The 26526-nt window shown below is 43.1% G+C and overlaps 1 protein-coding gene across 1 annotated transcript; it reads left to right on the top strand.

Annotated features, from left to right (window-relative positions):
• Positions 1 to 9736: 9736 nt before the first annotated feature.
• On the top strand, positions 9737 to 15630 carry LOC120683455 (U-box domain-containing protein 33-like). Its single transcript, XM_039965532.1, has 7 exons — positions 9737 to 9986; positions 10383 to 11453; positions 11562 to 11639; positions 11749 to 11842; positions 12057 to 12152; positions 13337 to 13666; positions 14813 to 15630. The coding sequence occupies exons 2-7, from the start codon at positions 11347 to 11349 to the stop codon at positions 15518 to 15520; spliced, it is 1413 nt and encodes a 470-aa protein (XP_039821466.1). The 5' UTR covers positions 9737 to 9986; positions 10383 to 11346; the 3' UTR covers positions 15521 to 15630.
• Positions 15631 to 26526: the final 10896 nt, after the last annotated feature.

The raw sequence follows: 26526 nt of genomic DNA, 5'->3' as shown, positions 1-26526 counted from the left end.
GCAAGTTGCGGGTATGCATTGATTTCAGGGATCTCAACAAGGCTACGCCGATGGATGGTTACCCCATGCCGATAGCTGATATGTTGGTAGATGCTGATGCTGGGCACAAGGTGATCAGTTTTATGGATGGTAATGTTGGGTACAACCAAATCTTTATGGCGGAAGAAGACATCCACAAAACTGCGTTCAGATATCCGGGACATCTCGGTTTATTCGAGTGGGTAGTCATGACCTTCGGACTAAAAAATGCTGGTGCTATGTACCAGAGAGCCATGAATTATATCTTTCATGAACTCGTCGGTAAAATTGTGGAGATATACATTGATGACGTGGTTGTGAAGTCAAAGGGGCACCAAGAACATTTGGCCGATCTGCGTAGAGCTTTGGAATGTACCAGAAGGCATGGTTTAAAGGTGAATCCAAACAAGTGCGCTTTTGGTGTATCAGCTGGCCAATTCTTGGGTTTTATGGTACATGTGCGAGGGATTGAAATTAGTCAGAAGACTATATCAGCCATCGACAAAATTGAAGCCCCCACGACGAAGGTTGAACTTCAGTCATTGATCGGCAAGATTAATTTTATTCGAAGATTTATATCTAATCTGTCGGGAAAAATTCAGCTGTTTAGTTCTTTACTGAAGTTGAAGGCCGATCAGGAATTTGTATGGAGAGAGGAACATCAGAAGGCATTGGATGAAATCAAACATTATCTGGTAAATCCTCCGGTGTTGGTTCCTCCCCAAAAGCACAAGCCATTTAAATTGTATTTATCGGCTGATGAGCATGCTATTGGATCGGCCCTTATTCAAGAATTTGAAGGAAAAGAAAGAGCTATCTATTTTATGAGCAGAAGGTTGCTGGATGCTGAAACCAGGTATTCTCCTGTCGAGTTATTGTGTCTTTGCTTATACTTCTCCAGTACCAAGTTTAGACATTATTTATTGTCGGCTGAATGTGTTGCTGTGAGCAAAGATGATGTTATTAGATATATGCTCTCATTGCCGATTTTAAAAGGGAGACTAGGGAAGTGGATTTTGGCATTATCAGAATTTGATTTGAGATATGAATCGGCTAAAGCAGTTAAGGGTCAAGCCGTAGCCGATTTTGTTGTGCAGCATTGTGGACCAGAGCTAAGCATAGTAGATCTTGTTCCTTGGACTTCATTCTTTGATGGATCTTCGTGTGGGAACGATTCTGGAATTGGTGTGGTGATGATTTCCCCTCGGGGGGCAAATTTTGAGTTCTCATTTCCGATTGAAGCCTCTGCAACCAATAATCAAGCTGAGTATCGTGCTATTCTCAAGGGGATTCAATTACTTCGAGAAATCAAAGCCGATGATGTTGAGATTTTTGGAGATTCTATGATGGTGATCAATCAGTTAGTTGGGGAGTATGAATGCAAAGATGATATTTTACAATTATATCATGAAGAATGTTTCCGGCTGCTGAAAGAATTCAAGAAGGTAACCATCGAGCATGTTCCCAAATTTCATAATAGTGATGAAAATCGGCTGGCTCAGCATGCTTCAGGATATCGGCCTATGGAAGGAATAATGGCCTTGGAGTTAACAGCCGATGATCGGAGGAAAGAGATTATTGATTATCTGAAAGATCCATCTAAGAAAGTGAACAGAAAAATCAGATTCTAGGCAATCAAGTATGTATTGTTGGAGGAAGATTTATATTATCGGACAATTGATGGGGTTTTGCTCAAATGCATTGATAAAGAAGAAGTAAAGGTGTTAATGGGTGAAATTCACAAAGGTGTCTGTGGATCCCATCAATCGGCCTATAAGATGAAATGGGTGATTAGGAGGAACGGATATTTTTGGCCGATGATGCTGGAAGATTGCTTCACATATTACAGAGGTTGCCAAGAATGTCAGAAGTTTAGGAGCGTGCAAAGAGTTCCTGCGTCAGCCATGAATCCCATAATCAAGCCGTGGCCGTTTAGAGGATGGGAAATTGATTTGATCGGCCAGATATATCCTCCATCTAGTAAAAATCATATGTTTATCTTGGTGGCCACTGATTATTTCACCAAGTGGGTTGAAGCAATTCCTCAGAAAAATGTTACATCGAAAGAGATGATTGAATTCGTCAAAGAACATATTATCTATCGGTTTGGTATTCCACAGACCATTACGACCGATCAGGGTACTATCTTTACGTCAGATGAATTTGAGGAATTTGCTACTGGAATGGGGATTAAATTGCTGAATTCTTCTCCATATTATGCCCAAGCTAACGGTCAGGCAGAAGCATCTAATAAAGGGGTCATCAAATTGATCAACAGAAAGATTGATGAATATCCTAGAAAGTGGCATACTGTGCTTCATGAAGCTTTATGGGCATATAGAATGGCTTGTCATGGTGCTACAAAGGTGTCTCCATACCATTTGGTATACGGACATGAAGTTGTTCTCCCATGGGATTTGAAACTTGATTCACGGCGTGTCACGTTTCAGAATCAATTGACGGCCGATGAATATTCTATTCTGATTAAAGATGAATTAGAGGATTTGGCTGGCCATCGGCTGAAGGCTCTTATAAATGTTGAGGCGAATAAAGTCAGAGTTAGCCGATGGTATGATAAAAAGGTAAAAGCCAAAACCTTTCAGCAAGGGGAATTGGTTTGGAAGTTGATACTGCCGATAGGAACAAAGAGTTCAAAATTTGGCAAATGGTCGCCAACATGGGAGGGGTCATTCAGAGTAAACAGATGCATTCCTAGCAATGCTTATATTTTAGAGACACTCGAAGGGGAAGAGTATTCTAGAGCTCTTAACGGAAAATATTTGAAGAAGTATTACCCTAGCGTTTGGGTGGATGGATAGCCAATTAATTGAGTTAACGGTTGAATTGTTATGGCCGACACGATATGTGTCGCCCTTAGTGCAAAAAATCCACACAATCCAAGCTGCTCAAATTCAGGTCAGGGTTGGTTTTTTGCGTTATCAAGTGAGAAGTTGCAATGGAAATCGACAAGAAAGGGGAAATATTTCGTTAATAATATCATTTACAAAAAGGCCGATCAGATGATCTGGCCGATACAGCAAAAGTTGTTTCTAGGAAGATGCTACTCCTAAAAATCTAATCATCGGCAAAGACATTGCCGATGACTACCTCTATGCTAACATCTTCGGAGATGGCGACGGCTGCCATCTTCATGTCGTCGGTGAGCTCCTTGAAGGCCCACCAGTCTTCGCTGCCCAGCGGGAAGTGGACCGGTTCGATTTGCAGGAAGTCGTGGCCAGACTCGAGCTGAGCTGTGGCGAGGGCTACAGCGGCGCCGCGACGGACTCCATGTCCGGCAACCTCCCGAACGCAGTTGGGGATGTCCTCTAAGCGGGCGGCGACGGTGTTGCCGCGAGCGTTCACCGATCCGGTCGCGGTGACGGCTGCGACATGGAGGGCTTTGACCTGCGACTCCTGAACTGAAGTGAAGGGTCAGAAAAGAAATCGGTGAAGCAAGGGAAAGCAATGCTTTAGGAGGAGTGACTTACAGGCGACCCTGGAGTCGGCGGCTGTAAGTTGGGCCCGGACAATGGCCCGGTCGGCTTGTGCCGCCTCCAATTCGGAGGCGAGACGCTGAGACCTGATGGTCTCCTGGGAGTAATTCTCCCGAGCTTCGTCTTTCTCACGAAGGAGCTGGCGAATGTACTCCTTGGTTCTCTTGGGAACACCAGGAAAGGGGGTCCCTCCGAGTTGGGGGAACCAGAAGAAGCATCGTCACTGCACAGAAAAGAGGCAGAGAAATTAGAGATCGAAAGTTGAACAAAACGTGGCACTCCGATGATGGGGGAATAGGGCTTACTCCACGCGGCGGCGGATCGCCGGCGGAATATCAGAGGGGCCCTCATCGGTGCGCTTGGAACCCGCCATTGCTACAGGAAGACCTAGGGTTTTTGCTGAAGAAAGAAGGAAGAAGGTGCTGTAGCTAATGGAGACTTGTTGCCGATGAAGAGCCAAGGGGTAATATTTATGGCCCAGTCTGGGTAGGTGAAAAGACGGAAGGTGAATCGGCGCATTGGGTTTGCACAGATGGAAGGCGAAAGGCCAGGGGCAAAGAAGAGTTTTACCCAGTTGTACGGAGTAAGCTGTGTGCACGAAGTACGAGGAATGGCTTCGAATGCTGGTTGGAGTAATTTCAGAACAAAATAAATTATTCCGAAACTGGGGGGCATGTGTTGACACCATTTTTTGACACGTGTCAAGGAAGGTGATTTTTGTGAAGGGAAGGTGGCCGATTTGGAAGAAACCAAAAGATGCACAGGGTTGGAATCGGCCGATGGAGTCCGTCCGATGGGCCAGAGGAATATGCTTTGAAGATGCTGATCCACTAGCTCTGGTATCCGGCCGATGGAGAGTTGCCGATGAAGTCAAAGAAGGAGGAGAGGATCCGGACTCTACGAGAATCTTGATGATTCGGTTGTAGTATTTAGAGTAGTTTATCTTTAGTTAGTCTTTTCTTTTAAGTCAAGTAATGTTTGCCGTGATCGGCTAGGATTTGATAGCGCTAGGCTATATATATCAGTTGTAAGGGACCGAAAAAACTGGATACACATATAATACAACAAACTTTACAATTCTTTTACACTTTTTCGGCGACTTCGCCTTTTCTTTTCTTTTTTGACGAGTTCTTTCAAGTCGATCAAGGACGCCTCACATTCGAGCGACTTGATTTGCTGGTGAGTTTTCATTTTACCGAGTATATTTGAGCTTTAGCTACCGGGCGCATCGCTGTGGTTTCGTTCAAATCTATTCAAAAATTATCGAGTTTATCTAGGCTTTGACTTCCGGGCGCATCGTTGTCGTCTCGTCTAGATTTATTCACCAATTATCGATATCGGCTAGATTTGTAGGTTTTCCTATGCTTTTTGGCCATTATCACATCTAAAAACATACTAGATCGGCTTTAGGTTTTGGAGTAACACTCTTGTTATCTCAAGAGCTGGTTTAGATCTGTTTTTAGTTCACATCATCTGAGTTACACATTCATAACTTAGATCTTGTCATACATACGCAATCGGCTGTTCAAAGCCGGTTTTGTCGTTTAGTGCATCGGCTGATCCTGCCGATGCGCTCTTTTACTACACACTTGTATTTAATATCTTTTTGTTGTCTATATTATCGGCAAAGCGTGCCGATACGCCCATCTGAGAGATATTCGGAATTCCAGCCGATACGCTCTCGAATTTGACTTTGTTTTCTCCCTTGTCAATTTCAGGTCAAATTGACTGGCACGCTTGGTTGACTTTCCGTGACTCGGCGAACACTTGCCCTTGGATTCCAGTGTGTTGATTTTTGCGTCAACAGAGGACTTCTCAGAATCAAGATAAGACGGACTAAGAATCAGCTGTAAACGTCGGGCGATGGCTTCGCCTGGTCAAACCAGAAGTTCTGTCATAAGACTTCTATCATGCAACCAAACGTGGAGGATTACGATGGCATTAAACGGGGTTGTCACCACCTGCAGGCTACCTCTACAAACTGTAGGAGGCACAATAATCGAATGGCAAAGACTAGCCTAGGCACCACGCCTACACTATCGGTTACTAGCTCTAGTCTCAGCCAAGAACATCTGTCTCTATCGGGAGTCTTAGACTAGAGATAACTACTATATACTAGTAGACACTCAATCCAGTAAACAGCATGAAACTACTAAACGAAATTGTAAGGTAAATTATGAAACTGAGATAGTCACGAACACTTACAGACTGTAAACTTACATATTTATAAGCATCCATCGAGGTACAAGCGAAGAAGAGTGCCGACAGGCCCGGCACTTCCACCGGCTTCTCCTCTCTCCCTATTTCTCCTTGACCTCCTAGGCTTCCTAAGCTCCTAGGAAGAACTCCAAGCTCCAAGTGAAGGATGAGAGGAGGGGTGAGTTGTGTATGTACTATTCTAGCCCACCCCACCCCTCTCATATTTATAGGGAGGAGGCAAAGGGGCTTCTCACGGCCAATGCAGCACGGGAGGCATGCCAAACCGACCAAAGGAAGCTTCCTGGAACCTACTGGCCAAGGCTGGAGGTTGGTGGTTGGGCCCACAGTCGGCCGTCGGCCGACCAGTGGGCCCCACCACTGGCCACCGCATTTAGCCAGGAAGCTTCCTGATGGGTCCCTTTGGTCTTGCCACGTGTTTAAGCTTCTGTAACGTCGGTTTTCTTGCTCTGGTGGGCCCTTTGATCCATGTGATGACACATGTCGCGCTGTGATTTGTCGAACTTTTGTGCCTCGGATCATGACCTGCCATCTAGCTCCAATTTAAGCTTAATTTTACCTGCATGCATTCTCAAACCAACACTTATGGAATTTTTTAATAAATAATCCTATGCTACCATAAATTCCACTTTATTATACGGTTTTCATACCGGGATTGACGGTCAAAACGGGTCAAATTAGACCGTCAACAGCGGTGGGCAGCCAGCAGACACGGATGATGGGCTCGGCGAACTTTTCCTTTTTTTTAATTTTTTATTGGATTAACCGAGGCGGGCAGCAAAACCGCCTCGGAAAATAACTCATTTACCATGAATTTTGCTCCGAGGCGGTTGGGGTTGCCCGCCTCGGTTAATAGTTTTTGACCTCCTCCGTTAATTGTTACTGTAGTAGTCGGAGGAGCTGATTGACGTCACACGACCAAAAGACCTCCGAGGAGGACTGTGAAGAGCCCCAAGTTCACGCCCATCTATAACTTGAATACCTATTAGGCATCGCTTTCTTGTTATGCTATCGTTTTACTTGTTATGATGAGATGAACCTGCATAATGTTGGCTATGCCCGTTACCAATTTCTGTTTTTGCCTGTTACCAATGTCTGTCTTTGATGTAGTGCAGATTAATTAAATAATTATTTTGTTTGGTGTTATACAGGTCTCCATTAATAGGACAACTAGTGCACACTATCAAATACGCGTTGAAGCATTAAATTAAGGCCCCATGATAGAGCCAGCGAGATAGAGAAGAGGTGTTCATGTGAAAGATGGGTCCAATGCCCTAAATTTGTCGAAGTCTCATCCCTGAGCAGATCGCAGGAAGTTCCTGGTGTTATTTTTGAAACGAACCAGGCAGGAGAGCTGCCGATTATATTAAAAAGAAGATGAAGCCTAGACCAGGCAATACAACAAATGAGAGAAAAAACAACACGGGCAGGTTGGATTGGGACATCAACACATGCTCAACACAACTCAACTATCTGTCGGATTGGGACATCGACACGATCCGCAAGAACTCTGGCCGGCCGGATTGGGACATCGACACAAGCCACGCAAACACTCCACACTCCATGCTACTCAGACATAGCCACACACTAGCAGGTCTCCACCCGAGCGCCATCCCTGCGGCGCCCAAACCAGTGCCACTTGCAACCTTCTTTTTTTTCTATTTTTGCTTTTTGAGAAAGAAGCAACAGAAAGAAGAGGAAGAAACTCCCTGTCACAGCTGAGCGACGAATGCCGAACCACCACGCCAGAAAATGCCCGATGTCGCCTTCAGGAAGGACACGACGCTGGAAGCGCCGTCGACAACGACCCAAGAAGGGTTGGATTTTCATCCACATTTTCAAAGGACGGTGAGGGCTAGAGAGGATGCCTCCAACGAGGAAGCGGCGCCCTAAGACGTCGCCATCCAGACTTTCGCCAAAACCTCAACCGGCCTAGCTGCGAGGAAGCAGTTAGAGCAAAGCCGACCCGCGGACGGCGGCGCGAAGAAGAGGTTGATACTGTCAGCTGTGCCACCATGGCTCAGCTAATGCACCTCCGCTTGGGTGCAGTCAGCCACACCACCATAGTGTCGTTGACAAGCACCCGAGCAAGCCACTGCTGGCCACGCCACCACGACGCCACCGAAGCACCTCCGCAAAGCCTTGCAGGCCACACGCACGTCGCAGTCGGAGGCTGCCGAAGGGGGCTTGGAGCACCATCACACTGCAAGACGCGACGGAGGAGCACCAGAGGCACCTACGACCCCCACCTGCAGTAGAGGGAGCCGACCGGTAGCCGACGAGTTGTAGCCTGACCGACGCCAAGCCCGCTAGGACCAGGACGCCAGCGCAACCACCATGTCCCCACTGCCAGCGAAGAAGCCACCACCCCAGCACCGGAACGGCTGGGAAACGCCGGGAAAGCGCGGATCCGGCCGCCATCCGAGCGGATGCGTCCAGCTCCGGCGTGGATCTGTCCGCCGACCACGCCCACGGCGCTGCAGCAAGGAGGAGGGGAAGGAGGGAAGGGGTTGGGGGAGGAGGAGGGAGGAGGGAGGAGGGAGGCGAGCTGATGGCCCCGCCGCCGCCCTCCTCGCTGCCCGCTGGGCTTCCGGCGAGCAACTCCGGCGGCGGCGAGGAAAGGGAGCGTGGGAGGCGGGGGGACGGGAGCCGCCCGTGTCGCCCCCAACGGGACGACGCGGGGGAGGGGGAAGCGAAGCCCGGCTGGTGCAGTCTCGGGCCTACTGAAATAAGTTCCTGATGTTATTGTGCAAATCACGACCAACCAAACGGCAAGAAACAATCCTGACTGACAGTAACTAGAAAAACAATGACGAAACAACAGATCCTCCAATGTATCTGGATTCAGGAGTCAAGGAGTATCCTTTCAATGTCATAAGTAACTGTCATGGACTCAGCAGCTTAAAGAAATTGCAGACTCAATTTTCACGCCTTGTAGCTCAGATGATACTGGTATATGCTCTTCAACTACAGTGTTATTAAAACTAGCTTATATCATGATGTGCGTCACTAAATTGACAGCTTCAGAGCATGTATGTATGCTTTCAAAGGAACCTCACAAGTATTTAAAAAAAACACATCACCTGAACAAAATAACCCACATGTCCAATCGTCATTCACCGGTGGGAACGGCACTCAAGGTTTCCAAACTAGATGTATAGGCATGCCTGGACAAATTCTTATGCAACTTGAAAGCAATCATTTGATGCCGTGTGGGGCCTTGTTGCCGGCCAAAGAGTTGGAATATCTAGTTACCATCTAATGGGACAACTTCAATGCTAAGCATCCTAAGGAAGTCTTCAAGGACTCACAAGTTGTGTTTGGTATGATTATGGTTGGGACAATTTCAAAATAATTTTGTTTCTGCAGGGCAAGCCTGTTTTGGCATACATATCATATTTGAAATTATTTTGATATGATTATGGTTGGGTATTACGTAAATGAACAATTAATTACCCACAAAAAAAAGTAAATGAAAAATTAGTAGAGTAACTTTTGGTTGAAGGTTTGTCCTAAGGAAACAAACACACCATATAACAATAATGGAGGGAGTATCTGAAAGACAAAGGTTTCAAACATATTTCCATATGATGAATATTTTTCCATAGCTACCGCTTTTTCCCTAGAAGAAAATAACAAACCAGTGAAGCTCATTTGTTTTAAATGAACTTTCCATATGGTAAACCATAGACAATGATGAAAGAGCTGCAAAATATTTCCTAAATATTTCCTAAATGGTATACAGCAGTAACCCACACAGAACACCCATAGCTACCAAAATATTTCCTAAATTGAAACAAGACTTTTCTCGATGGATTATACAAGGGGCCCACACTAGATAATGACCATACGCGCTTAACGTTAGCATATAATATGTGCTACCATAAGTATACCACACTTCCAGTCTGTATCATTCGGGTACTCCCTGAGCTGAAGCTTCCTAACAATGTGGCAGATAAAGGACAAGCGAGGGAGACGCTGATACCAATACCATTCATTTGATGTAAAGAGGTAGACCACAAACAGGTAATCATGCTTACTTTCAGGGTTACCTACTGAAGCATATGGGAGAATCAGATATTGGTTATTCATGGAACATGTAGGGGGCAAGAAAGATGGATGAGGAAGAGGTTCATATCGCAGTTGGGAAGAACTCGACAAAGGAGGAGTCTAACATACAATGGGCTGCTGCAAATTTTCCAAGGGCAGCTATAGTTCTTGTACATGTTCACTGGCCCTCTAAGTGGATGCCGTTCAGTAAGATCTTTATATATGCTTCTTCAGACAAATATTTCCATCCTTTGAATGCTCTAATGGTTAGTGCCTATGTGCCGGTGATTCATTCCATATTTTACCTACAGTTTTGAAGTAATATGGCTACAATTTTCCTACACATGTACAAAGGATCGGATACAATGATGATTTGATGATTTATAGGCACCTTAGCTTTACATAATAGTTAACATATGACTTCAAATCCAAAGAGAACAGCCGCAGTGAATGTTAAACACATTAAATAGTTTATGAGATTATAAACAACAATATTAGCAATATGTACACTGGCTATATATGTTTGATGAACAGCTCAGTGAATGTTGTCATGACTCATGAGTTGTATATGTTCAATTAATATTTCCTATTTATCAACGGCAGTGGGCAGCGGAATGTCATACAAGTTTGCCGACGAAAAGGAGAAGGAGATGCATAGAGGCGCAGAAACGACAGCAATGATCAAGATGTTATCTAAGTACAAGCGTCTATGTGGTACAAGAAAGGTCATGTTAATTTATCCTTATATTTTTATACTTTAGTTTGTATCCATATATATAAGTCAAAGATTATTGCGTGTCTTCGGAATTTAATTATTTGGGAAACCACTGAGCATTATAGTAGTCTTTTTGGACATCCAATTAGTATATGAAACAGTCAAGTTTTGAAGTAGTACCTTTCCCCAACATGTGCTTAGCCGTGGAACCCTCAGCAGTCCGGTAGACAAATTCATATTATTACCAACCCTAGCTTTTCCTGAAAAGATTTAGAGGGAGTACTCATATGACTGGCAAGCACCAAATTAAGTTCGTGTACAAGTAGATAGTCTCTCTGTCGGTGCTTTACCGGCAAACACCTAAGGTGGTTGATTGTGGGCAGGGATGAGTCGCCGAGACCAGGAACACGGTGGTGAAAACAACACAAGATTTACAAAGATTCAGGCAGCGTATTGCGTAATACCATATGTCCTGTTCGGTGGTTTGTATTGCCTGAAGGTTGTAGATGCTAGGTTATCCTTTGGAAGGGTCCCTGCCCTCCCTTTTATGGCCTCGGGGGACTAGGTTACATGAAACCATATCGGTAGTAGCCTAAGAGTCCTTCCGAGTACTACTTGACTGGTTTTCTCATATACCGACTAGTTCTACTTATACACGAATACATTATATAACGTCAGGGTGTGGGACATATGACCCTTCCCTTATTCCGTACAGACTCATACCTCGTCAAGTATCCCGTGGCCCCAGGTCTGACACTCTCCATGATAGAATATGTGTAAATTTAAAATTTTATATTGCAGTAGGATCCTGAAAGTTAAGTATAACGATGTAGTAATTTTTTCCCTAAACACATGTCTCTGCAGGTTAGTGCATATTACCTTACACACCATGACATTGTTGTTGGTGTTGTGAGCCTCGTAAAGAAGCTCAAAATTAAGAGAATTGTCATCGGTTCAAGGTCAGAATTAACTTATTAATATACTCAGATTTAACTTAATATACTCATTCCCAAAACTAGGCATCATGACATGTACTGCTGTATGACAAACTCAACTAAGATATGCAGGAGTATGTCAACGCAAGAGATGCTTAGGCGATGCTGCCAGGTTTGGGTGGTGCTCAATGGAAAACACATCTCCACTAGGTATAATTGAGATACTCTGCTAAGTCAATGAATGTTCATGACATTGTTTCAATAACATCTGGATAACATCTGGAAATGACTCGATCAATACAAATATGTCAAAATACAGAAATGATCATGTGGAGCATAGCCCAAATTTTGGATACGGATCAAAGAGCTCAGTTATTTTCGCATCTATAGACGAGTGGGATCAAAAGTGCAGAGTAGGTACTCAGAGCTCAATATTTAGACTCTAATAATGTTGAACCATTTTCTCTGTGCGTCAGATTAAAAGGCTGGAAATATTTATCTAAAAAAATATTGCCTTCATCAGACAAAAGGAAATGGGCAAACTTCACTATATTAATTTAATTTCGGTACTCTAGATTTTGTGTAGGTACGATGTATTTGACTGCTAACGCCTTCCATGATGTGCAGGATGATGAAACATTAACTGAAAAAATAACCGAGCAATCAAGCTCTTACAAGATGGGTACCTTTTATGAAGAGGGTGAAGAAGCTGCAAAAATCTGGGTAAAAGTTATTACATTACATAGTATGCCCTTACATGGATTGTACTCGTTAAAACAGAGCCAAATACCTTGGTTAAATATAGACAAAGAAGCGAAAATTCACAATAAGATTGCTACCACTTGTGAAACAACCGTTTGTTTAAAACTAAAACGGTTGTTTCAAACAAACGGTTCTTTATAGAAAGACATCTCTCCCCCATTTTATTTTTTCGTAATTCAAACTTTTCTACCTTCATCCAAGTTTATAGAAAGACATTAATATCTATAATATCAAATAAATATGCTATCAAGATATTTTTCTTTGTGGATAAAACAAGACTAATTTTGCGTTGCAAATATTGATGTATTTTCAGTATATTTGATCAAATTTAGCGAAATTTTAACATATCTCAAATATGAATATGGAGGAGTACTAATGAATGTGGTGGTCGAAATGGATGACATAGAGTGGGCCCAATCTACAGAGCTGTGTGTATCTACGATTGGTCCCTATGTTCAATGCGCCACTCGCTAGCATGTAGTAAGCTAAGGCCAATCTTAGTGAGGAGTGTCATCGCACAATTATCAAAACTGTGAACTAAGTAACCGAGATGGAGGAGTGACATGGTGATGACACTCCTCTCACATCCTATGACACTTTCCCTTCTATCTCTCTTCTGTCATGTCAGCAAATTTAATGCTCATAACACTCCCATTAATATTGGCATAAAGAGAACAGATTGGGAGGGGAGCACGGAGGGAGGAGTACAAATATAATGGTATCCACTTACAGGTAGCCCCACATGTCAGCATGGCAAGCAACGATGCCCAAACCACCCCTAGGGTTATTTAAATGGTTTTGTAAAGTTGAGGGGTCAAATATCCAATTTTGTAGATCAGGGTGTGGCATGTGCAGTCGACACTTAATACGTTGGAGTTGGAGGGTTATGTAAACTTCTTCCCTCATAAAATACTCTCCCCGTTTCAAATTATGGGTCATTCTGACTTTTCTAGATTTATATATTTTACTAAACATCTAGACATACGCTATGAGCAGATAAATAAATTTTACTATATACTTAGAAATATAAAACAACCTATAATTTGGATTTTTGTGATAGTTTTCACAATCTACACATATTTGTGAGACTGGTTACTGCTTCACATCAGTTTGGATATTCAGCACTCCATGTTGCCATGGGACAGGAGGAAATAGATAAACTTCAAAAGAAACTGAAGGAGCTGCAAGGAGAGAGCCATAATCATGATGAAGACAGCTTGTTACCAAAGCAAATTGCCACTTCACCGAAGAAGTCTTTAACAAAACCAAGATACCAAGAGCTGGAAATTCCAGAGCACATTTGCCAGTTCTCGATGTCACAGATTAGGAAAGCGACCCGTAACTTCCACTCAGAAAATCTCATAGGAGAAGGAGGATATGGGCCAGTGTATAGAGGAGACCTCGGGGGAATGCATGTGGCTATCAAGTTGTTGAGGCCTCATGGCAGACAAGGTTACCCAGAGTATCGGCATGAGGTAATTCCAAATATTTAGATTCTATCTAGACATCCATTCAAAGGCAATAGGCCAATTGTATTGCTTGAATGAGAAGAAAGCAACTAGATGCATTAATTAGAGAGCAAAATTGCAGATATAGAGAGTTATTTGATTTTAATTTGAACAGCAGTACCATTTTGGATTTGATATCCAATTTCTGCACATTTCAATACCTTGTTCATGTGTAAACTCCTCATATGGCCTTCTTGCATGCATGCAAAGAGACAGAGTTAATACACCTTATTAGACCTTACTACAATGCAAAGTTTCATTAGCAAAAAGTTCATTTTATTACCGCCAAATGTTACTTTGTCAGCTTAACTCCCCGAACAAAAATTAGGCTCGACTGCTCACTAGCTTGAACTATTTCAGTTTATCCAATCATAATGAGATTTCAGTGTTTTGTTTCTTTACATACAAAGTGTTAAGTTTAAATTTTGTTAGGTGACTTTGTAACATGATACCCTATGTTATAAAAATACTTTAACATTTTCATCATAACTTTTCATGCAACTTTATCTCTAGGATCAATTTCATATTAAATATTTCTAACCTATGAAAATAACCAAGAAAAATTCTGAACTTATTTTTCTACATAAGACATCGTGTTCCTATCCTCTCTCATAGTTTGAACTTAAAACTCAATCTTGACATGGAGGAACAAAAAAAATCTAAATATGGGTAGATATTGGACCAACTAAAATAGATGGAGGGAGTTAGTAGTCGAGCCTAAATTTCGTTCAAGGGAATATGTGGACATAATGGAGTGGTGAGGGTGGTAAAATAAACTTTGTGCTTCTCATTATTAAGTAGAGTGCAATGTCAGTGTTTGTTCATGATGGGGCAAAGAGTGAAAAAAGATGATGTGGCAAAGGATTAATATTGAGAGAGATGAAATGAGTTTCATCTGCTCCGTACATGATATCCTATGTGGCTATATGTACATTATTTCCGATATATATAACATAAGTCTTCCATGAAGTCTAAGAAACAACTAATAAATATGTTGTACAAAGCTATTTCAACTATGGACCAAATGCTGTTTTGCTTTATGTGGTTTTCTTGTAATACGAAATCTCTACTTTGAATAGCTTAACAGATTGCGTTTGGAATTCCATCGAGCAGGTGGTGGTGCTGAGCAGATTGGAGCATCCACACATTGTGAGGCTGATCGGCATTTGCCAGGAGTCATGCAGCCTCGTGTACGAACACCTCCCTAACGGCACACTCCTGGACAGGCTCTCCAAGGGGCTCCTGTGGGAGGACCGCATTCGGATCCTCGCTGAGCAGCGGAACTCGCTGAAGTACCTCCACTCTCGCCGACCCAACGCCATTATCCACGGTGACCTGAAGCTAACCAACATCCTCCTTGACGGCGATGGCATAAGCCGACTAGGAGACTTCGGGACAGCGCGGATGGTGCACGTGAAGCCGCTGGAAGAAGAGACCATCATCCGGCGCACGAACCCGATGGGCACAATAGGGTACATAGACCCTGTCTTCTTCACGACCGGCGAGCTCACCACGGAGTCGGACGTGTACTCATTTGGCGTGGTGATCATGCAGCTGCTTACGGGGTTGGACAGCCTCAACATCGCCGAGAAGGTGAGAGGGGCTGTTAAGATGCACAGTGATGTGCTGGACAAGTCCGCAGGGACTTGGCCGGAGGTGGAAACCGAGCGGCTGCTCAAGCTGGCACTGAGATGCTGCAGCATGGAGAGGAAGCAGCGACCGGTCATCACATCTGATGCCAAATGGAAACCGCTGGATATCCTAAAGGCCAAGATAGCACCAGATATTAAAACTCGGAAATGGAATTGCTTTGCAAGTTGAATTGTTGTATATATAATGTCGTTTACTGTATGTGTCATACTAGCATGCATCACAAAACGAACCCACTACTAATATTTATTGATGAACAGTGGAACTAGCTGCTAGTAGCTAGTTATCTTGGGGTATAGATAAATATCTATAGATTATGTATATATGTGCGTTAGTACAATTCATAAAATGTAGGACTGCAGTAGAAACGACAGAAGGAGATAGAATATGTAAATACCAGGAGTGGCATGCGCAGTCAGTTAATCAAGGAAGGTCTTTTGTTTTTACTAAATAGCATTGGAGATCCAAAAACTTGCCAGCTAGGTGAAGATTTTCAAGGCACTAGACACATTAAACTCTGTTTCACTCCGGCTCCAAAGCCCTTTTATTTACTCTCCTAGATTTCTGAATGGGGAATACGCATGCGGGAGGATATGGGGTAGTTACCATTCCCGTTTCTAAGGTTCTTACTACATTATATAACCATATAAGTAGTTACAACAGCATAATCTATGGGACATGCTCCGTCCTTTATTCTAGAACATTCTATGCCTTATGAATAGTCCTACCGCCACAGGTCTGACAAGACCTTCTCTAGAAAATAGGAAAAAAATGGCAACTCTGAACAATCATTACCCCATTATTAACGCAATGAGCATATGGTGTAGTTACCATTACTGTCTTTACTACATTATAGAACCACGAGTAAGACTTCTCTAGAAAACATGAAAAAAAAAGGCAACTCTCCCTGGTTGTCACCGTTATTAACACCATGACTGAAGATGATGAGAATGTAAGTGTCCAATCTTCCATCGATCAGGACACCCCGTCATCCAAAGCCGCACACAGTCAGCCCTTACCGGACGTGGGCTCGCATACACATAGCAACATGCTTACACTTTCATCCTTGATTCGTGTAAAAGAGTCTACCTGAAGGTGCTATGGCTAGAAGATAAAGATTTATAAATTGGCGCCACCTTTGCTCAACTATTTAGATGGTACTAAGACCTCATTTGGCAGGGCTCCTTCTAAAGGGCCTCTAGAGCAGGAACGACTCCGGCTCCTCTATTTTTCACTAAAAACGGCTCCTCATACAAAACATTTGATAGGGCTTCTCCGGAGAAGCCAAAGCCGGAACCAGTAGAAGCCCGGCCAAATAGGGCCTAAATATGTGCCCGCAGCAGTGGCAGACCTTATAGGGTGTGTTGGCCTTGGCCCACCCTGTAATTTTGAACTAAGACCATTAGTCCCCAGTAATTTAGCCGGCAGCTGATCAGTTTCCTTCCATGATTTGCTTTCATGTATGTTAAGAATCTGCAACTTGTAGCCGCCCCTTCATCTTTGTGAGAATTATCTTGCCTTCCGTGAGGAATTGCAGGCAGTGTCCATGTCCGGCGAAGGGCATCACAACGGCGGCTGGCGGGTGGTATGTCTTGCCCTGCATTTTATCTCCCCCTCTGCCCCCATTGCCCTCGTATTGTCCCTGATTGCCTGCTTGTATCACTACTATAGAACAGTCAATTTGTCCCAATTGGAAAACCCTTATTGTCCCGGTTTCCCAACAGGTACCGCCAGGCCGGGACAAAAGGGGGCGGTCCTTTTGTCTTGGGTCTGGCAACCGGGACTAATAGGGACCTTTGGTCCGGGTTGGTAACACCAATCGGGACCAAAGGGGCTGCCACCGCCACGTGGGCGGGCGCACCCTTTGGTTCCGGTTGGTGTTACCAACCAGACCAAAAGTTCTTTTTTTCCTGTGAGATCCTTTTCTCATTTCCTTTTTATTTCAATTTCAATTACACTTTTGTGTTGAAATTCAATCTGAGTAAGAACTCCATTAGTATATATATATATATACTCATTTATATAATATTTGTCCTAGATAGTTTTTATATATAAAGTAATTCACATATACATATATGTGTATATACATATCTATATGGGTGAATTCCTTTACATATGGAAATTATTCAGGACAAATATTATATAAATAAATATCTATATATACATATATTATTGGAGTTCATATATATACATATATATACACATAAATAGATATACTTAGATATATATACATATATATTTACATACGCATGTTCTTCATTACATATATACAAAGTGCCTCAAAAGTTTTACACAACATTATCATATTTGCTCCAATTGTCAATGTACGACTCTCCATCATAGTAGAATTTACCATTTTTGTCGAGGACTTCCTCAACAATAAATCCGCACAAGTGTTCTTTAACCGCCATAATTCTTTCCTCTAGTATAAGTTCATTGCGCATCTTCTCGACCTAAGGACAAGTGGGAATATTAAATACGACCATTTACAACACGAGTTGAAACATTGACAAGTTTTTTACTTACTTCGAGCTGCCACTCTGCAAAGCTCTTCCAAAGACCTACTTGATTGCGGATGTTCTCACAAACACAGTATGTGCATAAATTATTTCCTTGTGCCTGCCTCATACACTTTAAGAGAAAAAAATTTATCAAATATATATATATATATATGAATATATAATAAAAGTATTTAAACGTGCAAAGAATCATCGAGTACGTACCGGAAAGTCTGTCTTCAATTTTAATTCCTTGTTGTATTTACCTTTATGATTTTGAATGATTTTTTCCAAACATTGTGCATGATTGAAAACAATTAAATTGGAGTAATGAATGATTTCAAAGTAACGGTGATCGAGTGAGTAGTGCTAGAATTACCTTTTCAAAATGTTAGTAAGGTCTTTGTATTGTTGTGGACCTCTCCTCAATGAGTCCATAACTATCACTAAGCTCATCTCGGGAATTATGACTAGTAGTATCCAGTGATCACTGCAATGATTATACGGAGGTAGTTCTTGGTAGGGATTAAACAATTCAATTATACAGAATTAGAAAGAATTAGCCAGTAGGAAACACTCACGCAAAGTTGTAAGAAAACAATATCTTGTACTTGTCGTGCTCAACGAATAAGTACTTGTACAAGCATTGAGATATCTCATCGGGCTTGTCACGTAGATTCCTCCAATTAACAGTAATTGGGTCGACGAAGCCGATGTGGAAGTACCTTTTTTCCCTGCAAGTTTGAATCTCCATTCTGCATGATACAAAATAATACAAGGGATCGACCAGTAGGTTGAGGTTATGCAATAAAATACGTAACGAGTAAAATATAACAAACACCACCTACAGAACCCACAAGCCGACCAAAGAGATGTCGAGGGCATCCTGATGGTATAGTTGATAAATTTCTTCCCAATTTATCCATATGATGGCCTCCCCCGAAATAAATCATCATCTTTAATCTTCGTGCCCTACATGAAGATGCATTGGGACATCGCCATCATGTATCGGTCGTGTAGCCTTCGCATTTGCGTTGGCAGCATAGACACGACATGGGGGGGGGGCAAGAGCTGTGTTCATCTTATACTGCCATTTGGTGATCACTTGGGCCTTTGGAATATCCGCTCAACCTGCAACCTGAGTCGTCGTGAGGTTTGATTCTTTCAAAAAGGTAATCAAATCTTGTTGTTCCATCCGTTCCACTATGAGCAGCTCTATTGTTTGCTTCTTTTGGTCTCCGAGCTGTGGAACGACGGACGACGACGACCTTGATTTCCTCTTCTTCTTCTCTTAAGACTTGATAATTTGGCAGTCGTAGTCTGAAGGCGGCTCTCTCGGAATAAATTTTCTCTTATTTGCTTCAGACATTGTAATAAAAAATTTCAAATCTGCTGGATTTATTTCTTTCGCCTTTTCTCTGGCGTCTTTGGTTTGAAATGCTTTTTAATGCATTGATCACTTATCCATGCGCATTCTTCAAGACTCACGTATGTCCCAGGGTTTAATAGGAGCCTCCGTTGTTTTTTTCTTCTATTCCTTCTTCTTTGGAGGCTCCTTAAACGGTGCTTGCTTCTTCGGCGGCAGGTTTTGCTTCTTTGCCGGCGGCGAAGGAGGTGACCATGGAGGCGACAATGACGCTTGAGTGTTCAACAGCGCATGAGATGATGGTGATGGAGAAAATGTTTCGGTGAAGCTTGCAGAGACAGTGGTGCCCTTGGAGAGGGTTACGGAGATGCCGGCCTTGGAGAGGGTTGCGGAGGTACCAGCCTTGTTGTCCGATCATCCGACTTCAGGATGATGTAGCACTTATCCCATAGGATGTAGGCATGAATGGCCTCTGCTAGTGTCCTCTCCCTGTCTCCTCCAGGAATATCAAGCTCGAGCGTCCCCTAACGCTCGTACACCTGCTCCATGGCAACTCTAGCATATCCATATGGAATCTACAGCCCATGGTACACGTCACTTGGTTGCGTAGGCATAGAGGTACCGTACGCAACTGTGAATGTTAAGTTCTTGACGGCACTCTGCAAGTCACAAGGTGTCTGCTGGGTGATCACATCCACTGGATAGCGCTGCTAGGCCGGTGCTTCAATAGCTTCAACTGCGGTCAGGATTGCCGTCGTATCGACAGGGACGTCTGTGGAAGAGCAGCTGCTTTTCAGCTGATATAGATGATCCGCTGCGACATTAGACTCTGGAGGCACCGCTTGTGCTTGCTGTTGATGGCTCATTGCTAAGGCCACTGCGCGTTGAACCTCTTCTGCCAGTCTTGCATCATGTGAGAGAAGCTATTCCTCTAGCCTTCACAAGTGCTCTCGCTCCTCATTCTTTATTCTTTGCTGACTTCTGTATGATTCAATGTAATCCATGAACCAATACTTCCACGAAACCACGTCGCTGCCTCATGTGTGCCCTGGATGTTCAGGATTCCCAAGGGCGTAAGTCAACTTGTCCCTTTCTCTGTCGGGCTGGAATGTTCCCTCGGCAATTGCTTGTATGGCCTCCTGTAGTCTCTAGGCCGCTCGCTAAATCGTTTGGCCATAGATGCAGGCTTCAGTCACTGGGTCCAAGCTTCCTCTGTGACCATAAACCAGGTCCTTGACCATTCAGGCCAGTTTATGGTCGCATGTGTGATACCTCTGTCAAGCAGATCCTGCTCCATCTTGTCCCATTTTCGTTTAGCGAACTTGTAGACTCCTTGCCGTAGAGTGTGATGGTAAACTTTCTTCGAGGCATTCTCTTTGGCCTTTTGCACCTTCTGAATCCCAAGCTCAGAAAACTTGTATTGCACAAATGCTTTCGAGTGGTCCTTTTGCTTTTCAAGCTCTCCAGTAAACTTTGGCGTGGTCCCAGTCTTGATATATTTCTTCGTCAAATTTTTCTTGAATGTCTGTAGCTATTCGGCCATCGTGCTCAGGGTCCTGCGCTTACATAACTCTTCTGATTTAGCTAGAACCGTGAAGTTCTTCTTTAGCTCCCGCCAGAGCCATTCCTTTTCTCTTTCAGGTACCGCATCCCGTTGCTCGCTTGGATTGTTAGGTTTCCATAGCCAAAAGCTGATCGGTATGTGGTCCCTGACAAACATCCGGATTGTCTTATGTACTTTTTGGCGGCAGCTTCGGGAGCGATCGGTTCGCCATTTGGAGGCCCTGTTTCATTTTTTTGGCTGCTCCGACGATTCAAACGGCTATAAAAAATAGATATATAGTATCCATATCATTACTCAATGTAAATATGATTGGAATACAAGTAATGCTGTTATGATATATACATTAGCTTCTTGGTCAGCAGCAGCATCATCTTCTCTGGATGATGACTCTAATCCGTCACCGGACATATTCAAATATATGTCGGTATTGCTACCATCATCAGCTTGTCCATCGGCATATCCTTCTTGGCCACCACCTTCGGCAATCATATTCATCATGAACGGTTCCTCTTCCGCTTCTTGTCGCGAGTCCACCTTAACTAAAAATTGAATACAAATAAAACATTTAAGAAAATTTTTATAGTAATTCACTAAGTAAATCACCATGTGATTCACTAAGGAATCCACCTTGTAATTCACTAAGTAATTCTCCATATAATTCATTAAGTAATTCTTCATATAATTCACTAAGTATTCCACTAAGTAATTCACTAAGTAATTCACTAAGTAATTCTCTAAGTAATTCACTAAGTAATTCACCGTGTAATTCACTAAGTAAATCACTAAGTAATTCTCCATATAATTCACTAAGTAATTCTCCATATAATTCACTAAGTAATTCACCATGTAATTCACTAAGTAATTCTCCATATATTTCACTAAGTAACTCACTAAATAATTTATGCCTTTGTTTATATTTTTTCTAGTAATTGAAGTCACATATGTAATCAAAATAACCACAATATACAAATTTTCTGCAATTTGTTCTACTCAAAATAACCAGTACAAATTTCTAGAAATTTTTCTAGTCAATAAAGTAAGTATACAAATTTTAATGGAATTCTTTCTAGTCATTAATGTCACTATGCAATGAAATATTCTATCAATAATGTCACAATATTCAAGAAATGTACATGTAATATTCTAGACGTTGGTTGCGTTTGGTGTCGGCGAGGATTGGACGTCGATGGACGAGGTCGAGGATGGGGGCGGTTGCGTTTAGGGCTCACTGACGATCGAACGTCCGCGCTTGCATAAATAAAAACACACACTTTACACATACATATACATACATACATACACATACACACATTTATAAACTAAATTATAACACCTATACACACATTACAAACTAAATTATAACACCTATTTATCCAAAGTATACATAAAATAATACTTTGATTAATCCATCTAATTTATACCCTAATTTACATCAAAATTAAAAAATATAATCTACATTAGGGTTAATCCATCTAATTAATTTGTTTCACTGTTAATCCATAAAAATTAAACAAATTAATCCATCATAATTAAACAAATTAATCCATCTACTTTATTTCACTGTTAATTTTCTGCACATGGGTGTTTTGTATTGTATGGAACCTTAATTAGGGTTAGAGGGGGCGGCGGCGCACTGGAACGACGACGAAGTGGTGGTGGGCCGCGCACAGATGAGGGCGGCGCTTCGGGGAGGACGGCGGTCTGGGACATGCACGGCGGTGGCGCTCGGGCGAGGCGCGGGCGAGCCGGTGGCGCCACTCGAGGAGGATGGCGTCGCAGCGTCCGGCAGTCGGGCCGGGTCCTCTGGGCGGCGCTCGGTTACGACGGGCGGTCGGGGACGACGGTGCTTGGGGGCGGGTCCTCTGGGCGGTGCACCGCAGTGTCTGGGCGGCGGAGCTTGGGCGGCACGGCCTCTGGGCGGCACGGCCTAGGATGGTACGGGCTTGACGCATTGCTCGCGGGGACGACGGCGGCCTAGGGTGGCACAGGCTCGACGCGGCGCTCAGGGACGACGACAGTGAGCAGAAGGTGGTGCTTGGGGACGACGACGGGGAGCAGGAGGTGGCGCTCGGGCACAACGACGAAGAGGTTGTGGCGGCGGAGATCAAGAAGTGGTGAAGTGTTGGAACAGGGCGCGAGGAAGAAGAGGGCAAGATATATAGGCGGGGTCTTTGGTCGCGGTTCCAGCCATGACCCGGGACCAAAGGCTCAGCCACCCGGGACTAAAGAGCCTTTGGTCCCGGGTCATGGCTGGAACCAGAACCAAAGGGGGTTTTTTGGCGGGCCGCGAAATCGCAGTCTGCGGCCCACCTTTAGTCCCGGATGGATCTACCACCGGGACAAATGAGGACTATTTTCCATTCTTCTGCCAGACCTTTGGTGTTAAGATTTGTTTCTTTTTATTTCTCTTTACAAATAGGCTATCTGTTGCTAATTGAGTAGAAAATAATTTATGGGTCCAAAAATTACCAAACAATATTTTTGAATTTATTTAGACTTGATATACACAAGAAAAATGTTTTATTTTTATTCAAATGATTGGGGCCATGAAATATATAACTTGGTACATATTATATTTTTTATTTTGAGCATGCAAATATGTATTAGCTAAATAAATTTTTTTCAAACTATTGCTTTTCGACAGAAAATGAGTTTTATCACCACATTAATGTTTAAAAAGTGAGTTTTATATAAAATTAAGCCATTTCATGAAATTAATGAATATGTGGGTTTGTGAGTGAGTGTGAGAGTGTTAATGTGTTAGTGAGTGTGTGTGTGTTAGTGAGAGACAGCGTGTGACTACTTACAACATAAGCATGGATCAACAGCGTGTTTACGAAAATTAAACCTAACAATTAAGTGAAAATTGCATGAAAATTATACTTGAGTCTGATAAGGAATAATGGTAAAACATATATATAATCAAAATATTCGAATTGCCATTATATTTTAATGGAATAATGATTCTAATATATACTATAAAGATCGAAAATAATTGAAAACATTTCTCACTCATGTCGGGCCCACCTTACCCCTCAAGTTGGATCCACCTGTCAGGCCCGAGGGAGGTGGGAGGAGGTGAAGACCCATAAAAACTGCGAGTTAGAGAGTATTTCCGCCCAAAACTAATTGTTTTTGTCACCAACGACGATTCTACCCGCATGCCGTACCCACACCAGTTTCGAATCGGTCGCGGAGGCGGTGTACACGCGGCCGGATAGTCGGGCGCGTGGTAGGTCCTAGGCAACCGGCTGCGGTCCTGCGGAGCGGGGGTGCAGTGGCCGGCGACGGGAGGCCAGAGCACGCGGCCGATCCTTCGGTCCGATCCTTCGCGCTCCTCAAAATACTGTCCCCATACCACGTCGTCGGACTACAGGCCGGGACAGTTTTGCTTGTCGTGTCACCCAAGCCGCCTCCGCCTGTGCCAGCGTAGTGTATGCATGCCCCGCAGGCGGCGATGGCCTGCGCAGCTCTGACTATTCGAATCAAATGCATATGTGGCCCGGGCTGATCGATATGATCTCGTCAGCTTCATCACGAAGGACGGCCTCTACGTTCAAGATGGGAATGGGCCGACCCGGCTCTGGCCTTGGACCCGACCCCATGACCTCGAGGCCAATTCTAGAGGTCATGGATCGACCAATTTCTCCTAAATGTTATAGTCTTGATGGCTCATTGGATATTATGGATCGACCTAAATATTTTTTTATAATCCTAAACTATGAATATTATCAACACTCTTAGAAAAGATAAGATTTAAGATTCAAATATATCATAATAATATATTAAGATTGTTAGCAATGCATTAAATTAAATATGTTTACTAGCGATCCAGGATTTTAATTTTATCCATTTTCACTTCCACCGTGTGATGTTTCTCACTATATTTTGAAGTATATAGAATCTAACAACTTATGACCAATTGTATTTATTTAAAAGAATGAAGAAAACCAATAAATTAAATAAAAAATTATTAATATGACAAGTGGATCGACCCACAATACCCATTGGGTCAATAAATTCCGGCCCTATTGACCTATTTTGGAATTTAGGGTCGGCCTCTATAACCCATTGGCCCTATTTTTATGGGTCGGGTCCACTACCCAATGGGTCGACCCGACCCATTTCCATCCATACTCTACGTCCATCTACCCCCTACGTCCTAGCAGAATAGAACCTCGAGTACATGCATAGCAACATCCTTGCATATTGTGAATTACCAATTAATTGAATGTGAATGTGAAAACCCATTTCGACCATCACTTTGACTTGAAATATGAACGATCCCGTCTTAACCACCATGGATCTTCTCTAGATATGCTTCGGTTAGTAAGGAGTGTATGTCAAACATGCGAGAAATCTACTCAATTTTTTACCATAGTCTAAGCACACGAAATTATTGTATCATGAAAATTTTTACGATTTCTGGACTTCATATGCTATTTATAAAATTTTAAAACGATTCGGCCTCATGTTACCGGTCATGGTTCGGGATAAGGGTAGTCGATATTGCCTCTGATTTCATGGATACAGCCTCAGATTGGATTCAACAATAAGAATATGATTTTTGGATGAATTTTTCTACATTGCTCAAATCACTAACAGTACAAATAAGACTTAAATCTAAGAAATGTGATTAATGAATTTAAATAATTAAATATAGCAAAGAGAATTAGAAAAATACCAGATGTTAACATTATGGTCCATACACAATAAGTGTATTCCTGAAAAAATTTGGGAGCGTTAATTTAACCTTTTTATCAATACTTTGCCGTGTGCTAGGGCCCAGGCACACGGCAAACATATAAAACACTCGGCAAATGTGGTTGTTTGCCGAGTGCCAAGGGGCGGCACACGGCAATTTTTTCCCGTTATGTGTTTGAAATGTTTGTCGAGTGTTTAGAGTTTGCCGTGGGTTTAATCTGTAAGCACACGGCAAATAAGAGACAGGTGTAACGGGATTCAAAATTTTGCCGTGTGCCCAGTGTTTGCCGTGTGCTTTATATGTGGCACATGACGAATAGCCCTTTTGTCGTGTGCCCGATATTAGACACACGGCAAATAGTATGGCGCACGGCAAATATGGGATTTCCCGTAGTGATTGCTTGTTCTTGGTCATGTAATTCAACGAGTTTTTAATTAGAACTGGTGTGATCCAACCTTAGGATCGACCCAGGCGGAAGGCAAACGAACTCTGTAGGGTGCGAAGGATTAGAGGAGAGGAGAGAACAGAAATTAAGAAAAGAAACTAGCTGCAGCAGCCACTCAAATGATGTGCAGCAAGCCGGCAAAGCCATGAGCAACAAGGCGACTACGGTGTGACTCTATCTTGTCTATCCGTAAAAAAAAAGACTATCTTATCTATCAGTTCAATAGACAAGAGCAAACGATTCTGTTCAATCTCCTAAATCAAATATGTAACATTATTTTTTCATGCAACCACTTTTCTTCCCTTGCTTTGAAAGTATATGTTAGGGGAATGCTTCCTGTAGGCCGTCCGACTAGGAAAAAAAATCGAACGCTCTCCACGCAGACCATCTAATCGGTCTTCGCTCGCACTCTCCTCCTGCCTGGCTCACTCGCTCGCTCCTACTCATCTCTTTGCCCTCGCGCTTCCCTCACCTGCTCGCCGCTCGCGGCCCACCGCGACACGCCGGAAATGCCACACCCGGGGTAAAATCCGTGCCGACCTCCACCGCCCCAGTCACCCCACCGCCGCCTCTGATCTCCACAAGTGCTCCCGCGGTCT

Source organism: Panicum virgatum, chromosome 7N (assembly GCF_016808335.1).
Source record: "Panicum virgatum strain AP13 chromosome 7N, P.virgatum_v5, whole genome shotgun sequence".
In the NCBI taxonomy this organism is placed as follows: Eukaryota; Viridiplantae; Streptophyta; class Magnoliopsida; order Poales; family Poaceae; genus Panicum; species Panicum virgatum.
This window is presented reverse-complemented; position numbering and strand designations above follow the sequence as displayed.

Bases quoted from the DNA above. Each gene is read 5' to 3' on its own strand.
- LOC120683455 (XM_039965532.1), top strand. From the start codon at position 11,347: ATGTCTCTGCAGGTTAGTGCATATTACCTTACACACCATGACATTGTT. The intron at 11,454-11,561 runs GTCAGAATTAAC...TAAGATATGCAG, and splicing joins AGAATTGTCATCGGTTCAAG to GAGTATGTCAACGCAAGAGA. The intron at 11,640-11,748 runs GTATAATTGAGA...GTCAAAATACAG, and splicing joins GGAAAACACATCTCCACTAG to AAATGATCATGTGGAGCATA.